Below are 4116 nucleotides of genomic sequence, written 5' to 3' on the forward strand. Positions count from 1 at the left end.
GCGACAATATTCCCAGGAATACCGAAGCTCCAGCGGCGATGATATGCAGGCCAAAATAGGTTCTAGCAGCCGGCCAAGAGGCGCTATAAAGGGGGGTTTGCTAAAACACGATAGACCAGCCAGCAACGCCGAAGACGCCGGCGATACTACAAACGCCTGCGACAACGACAAAAAACCACCAGCGGCCGCACCATAGAGTAACTCGACCCCTCAGGCGTTAATGATACCAACACCGCCAACGCCGCCAACGCCAACAGCCCTCACGACACCGGCCCGCGCGACCAACTCGGGAGCGTCAGTCAAGACGACAGTGGACGAGCCGGTCTAAACACCAGCATAGCGCATCATTCTCGACAGCACATACGGCTTCGCCCTCGACTAGACAAGGAAGCCCTTCGCAGACACCTACGGGGGCCGCACCACAGGGAAATAGAGGGCCGCCGCCGTTTTACGCTCATGTGTTTTAAGGATGAGGTTAGAATTTTTTTTGGCAGGATTCGAGGTGGGTTTTCAAGCCAGAGCCTCATTGCTTGCGGCTCATCCATCATCAGGAGCCGCCGCGATTCATAGCTCGGCACTCCATTCTTGCCCAAGAGATACGGCGGTCGACATCCTGTCCCGTCTCCATGGCCATGGGTCTAAGCGGCCCTCAACCTAGCCCATCAGCAAGTTGGCGACGAGCTGCCGTCCAACGCATCAAGCTCGACATCGTCTTTCCCCCGCCGGCAGCGTCTATTCAGAGACAAAATTTGGCCTGCCAGTCCTTGTCCCCATCCAGAACCCGAATCTTGCCGACCACTACGGCTGAAGTATCGAGTGGCACGCTTCGCACGAGACCTCCGAGACGCCGCGCTTTTGGAACATGGGCTATTTTGGCGCCGCGGTCAAGAATGACACAACGTTTGACGGCAACATGACCTCTCTCGGCGATGAAATCAGCAAGCTCGCGGCGGGCGTTTATCGCCTCTCCCACGACGTTCGAATCTGGCGTGCCTTTTCGTCCCGGCGAGGTGGAGCACAGCGCGCCGACCCGCGCCTCAACAAGGGTAATTTTACTTTCACCAGGCCTCCGACGCGCTGACGCCGACCTTTCCTGGCACCTGTCCCTCGGCCATGAGATCTGTCCGCTTCTCGGAACTGACGACGTTTCACGGTCTGACGCCGTCTTTGGACCTGCAGCCCGAGACGACGAGGTCCTGTGCTGTAACCGCGAGCATTACGCACGAGATTCAAGCGTGCGCCGCGACGGTGGGCGAGGTGCAGGAGATCAGTCTTTCGAGCAGGATATAGTGGGGGAGCGGCTCCCTCGCAGATCAGTGCCGCAGCGTCGGCTGGCCCGTTCATGGGCGTTGGTGCGATGGGGCTCGTGGGCGTACTGGCAGGTTTGGCCTGAGGGTTGGACAAGTTGCCTCGATCAATGTTGACTGAAGGAGCGGATATGCTTGGATCGATGCCAAGATTCATAGCCATCAATATATTGTGAGCAGAAATTAGCTTAGCGTATCCAATGTCTAGTGTTTTGTACCATGGAATAATGACACTTTGGCCTCCACACAGCTTGTCTACCATCGGCAAACCCTTCTCCAAGCCAGGCTCTCGCTTTCTAGCGAAACGTTGATCCTGGCAGTTATTCTCCGACACTTGAGTCAACAAGGTGGATGAGGACGAAAATTCTCCGCGTGAGAGCTGCCGTGCCAAGGCGCTTGTCAAAACCAGAACAAGGCTTCCATCCCCACAGAATCACAGACAGAGAGTTGCTGGCGGGAGAGGTGAAGCGGCAAAACAAATCGTTTGATATCCTCTCCAGACGATATCCAGCTATTAGTTTCCGTACCTCGTGGTGGGCTTAGGGCTCATGAGTCGCAAAGAACCCGCAATGGCTTTGATAATGGCGGAATGCGTACTCTCAGGGTCAACCCCGCGATCTTGGTCGGTGAGAAGAACTGTGCTCCACCGCAATCCTCTGCTCCTATAACTCGATATCACAATGGAGCACCAGATTGGCCGACACTGTGGATCGAGAAACGGATGCAACGGGACCTGGCGATTCATTCTGCAGGGCGTTCTCTTACGCGCCTAGCAATGCAATGGTTTGCCTTACCTTCGGCGCGCCTTAACAGGCTGTGCGAGGTCCACAAGGCGCTTGACTAGCGCACCGGCCCGCGGGAAAAGCTTTTCGGAGATCTTGGGCGCCACCGTACCTGCCGCCGTTCCAGTGCTGAGCCTACGACGGTTGAAGTTATCGACATTGTCATGAAATCATCTTACAAGTCTCCGCGAGCTTCTCTACGCGAACTATCATGAGAACACGTCGTGCCTTTCGCGGTCTATTTAACGCAATTGGGATCTTTCTCCTGCGAGCCAACACCGCGTGTGTTCAGAAGGCTCCCATCGGGTGATGTCCGTGGATCCTCATAACGTAAAGCGGCTCATAGTGCGGCCCACCGCCGATGGGGCCGGATCGCCGGCAACGACTCCAACTGCAAACAACGAACGACAAGACATGGCCTCGGCGCCCTTGAAACGAGAACACCCCGGGTCCAAGACTTCGTCAATGACTTGAGAATTACCTTATGCCATGCCTCCCATCTGCCAGAACCGGATGCAAGCAACATCAACGGCACGTTTCCGTGTACTCGCGGACCCTTACCCCAAACCCCAAGATGCTTCTCAACATTCTCTCGCCCACGGGGCGATACATGGATGGATACCTACTCCATGGGGTAAAGTAAAGCCAAGAGCATGCTGGAAATCCCTCTTCCCCCCTTTATCCCACAAAGAAAATGGGGCGTCAGTATCGAATGGGCGGCCAGAAGTCCGTCGGACTGATCAGAGTTTCCACATTGACGCCCCCAGCCTACAAATATTTCACAGAGAACCACCAACAGAATTTTCATCCCTCCCATCAAGGTCGCTCGTGGCTCACCACTTTTGACTGTCTGCTATTATACTCTGACGCTTACTGCAGCTCATTTTGAAGCCTTCCCTGCACGCCATCTCTCATCTGACAGACTTGCGTGTCTGACGCTTCGAAACCGAGTTTGGCTCACGCAGGACGCGTCAAGAAGGACACCAGCCAGCCTCCTCAAGAAACTAGAGCCCGCCATGTCTGCCGCCATCTATGAGCAGTCTGTTCCCCAGGAACAGCGTCAGCTGTCGATTCAGCGGGCCGATGTACCTGCCAACGGGAGCAACAAGGAGGACAACGAGGCCGCCGATGTGGCGACGGAGCTGAAACCCGTCGGCAATGATGAGCCGCCGACGAACATCTTCAACCAGGGTGGCCAGAATTACCGCACACTCGGCCGCTGGGACACCGTCTTCGTCCTCATCACGAACCAAGTTGGTCTCGGTATTCTGTCCTTGCCCGGCTGCCTCAAGGTGCTCGGCGTCGTGCCTGGCGTCATCGCCATCATTGGTCTCGGCTCTATCTCTGCATACACTGCGTACATTCTCCTCCAATTCTACCGCCGTTACCCTCACGTCGTCAACATTGTCGACATGTGCCGCATCATAGGCGGCAAGCCTCTGGAAGTAGTCGCTGGACTGGGTCTCCTGGTCAAGGTCATGATGACTTGCGCTTCCGCTGCCGTCACTCTTTCCGTGTCTTTCAACACCTTGAGCGGTCACGCTTTCTGCACCACCATTTTCATTACGATTGCCGTCATCGCCTGCTGGATCCTGTGTCTGCCACGAACGGTCAAGTTCGTTTCGCAGAGCGGTATTCCCTCGACGATCAGCATCCTGGCCGCTGCTTTCATCGTCATCATCAGTCTCGGTGTCTCTCGGCCGACTGGAGCGCCCCCGGGATGGGATAAGGAGATCGCGGTCATTGGCAATCCTACTTTCCGCCAGGGTCTCAACGCCTGCCTCAAGATCTGTTATGCATATGCGGGAAACATCTCATGGGTATGAGGTTTACATGCATTAAGACTAGCTTTTGCTCATTCGCTAACATGACTGAAGGTCGGCTACATGGCAGAGATGCGTAATCCTAGCCGTGACTTCCCTGTCGCTCTGGCCTGCCTCGAAGTCTTCTCCATCACAATCTACACAGTCATCGCCATCGCCATTTATTGTCTGGCCGGCGACTACACAACGTCGCCAGCCCTCGGC

General features: G+C 55.7%; 2 protein-coding genes across 2 annotated transcripts in view; one reads left to right on the plus strand and one right to left on the minus strand.

Moving 5' to 3' along the window:
* Positions 1–957: 957 nt before the first annotated feature.
* On the minus strand, positions 958–2720 carry VDBG_10086 (predicted protein; the record flags this gene model as incomplete). The annotated part of the gene is made up of 4 exons (XM_002999746.1): positions 958–1702; positions 1835–1969; positions 2102–2224; positions 2716–2720. The coding sequence occupies 4 exons, from the start codon at positions 2718–2720 to the stop codon at positions 958–960; spliced, it is 1008 nt and encodes a 335-aa protein (XP_002999792.1).
* Positions 2721–3105: 385 nt separating this feature from the next.
* The window catches only part of VDBG_10087 (amino acid transporter), a gene marked incomplete at both ends in the record, with an annotated part of 1641 nt that continues 630 nt past the window's right edge, over positions 3106–4116 (plus strand). Inside the window, one exon of the mRNA XM_002999747.1 lies at positions 3106–3909. Coding sequence (XP_002999793.1) covers positions 3106–3909 — 804 coding nt within the window. The remainder of the gene's footprint in view (positions 3910–4116) is intronic.

Source organism: Verticillium alfalfae, genomic scaffold, assembly GCF_000150825.1.
Source record: "Verticillium alfalfae VaMs.102 supercont1.18 genomic scaffold, whole genome shotgun sequence".
NCBI classification, from domain to species: domain Eukaryota; kingdom Fungi; phylum Ascomycota; class Sordariomycetes; order Glomerellales; family Plectosphaerellaceae; genus Verticillium; species Verticillium alfalfae.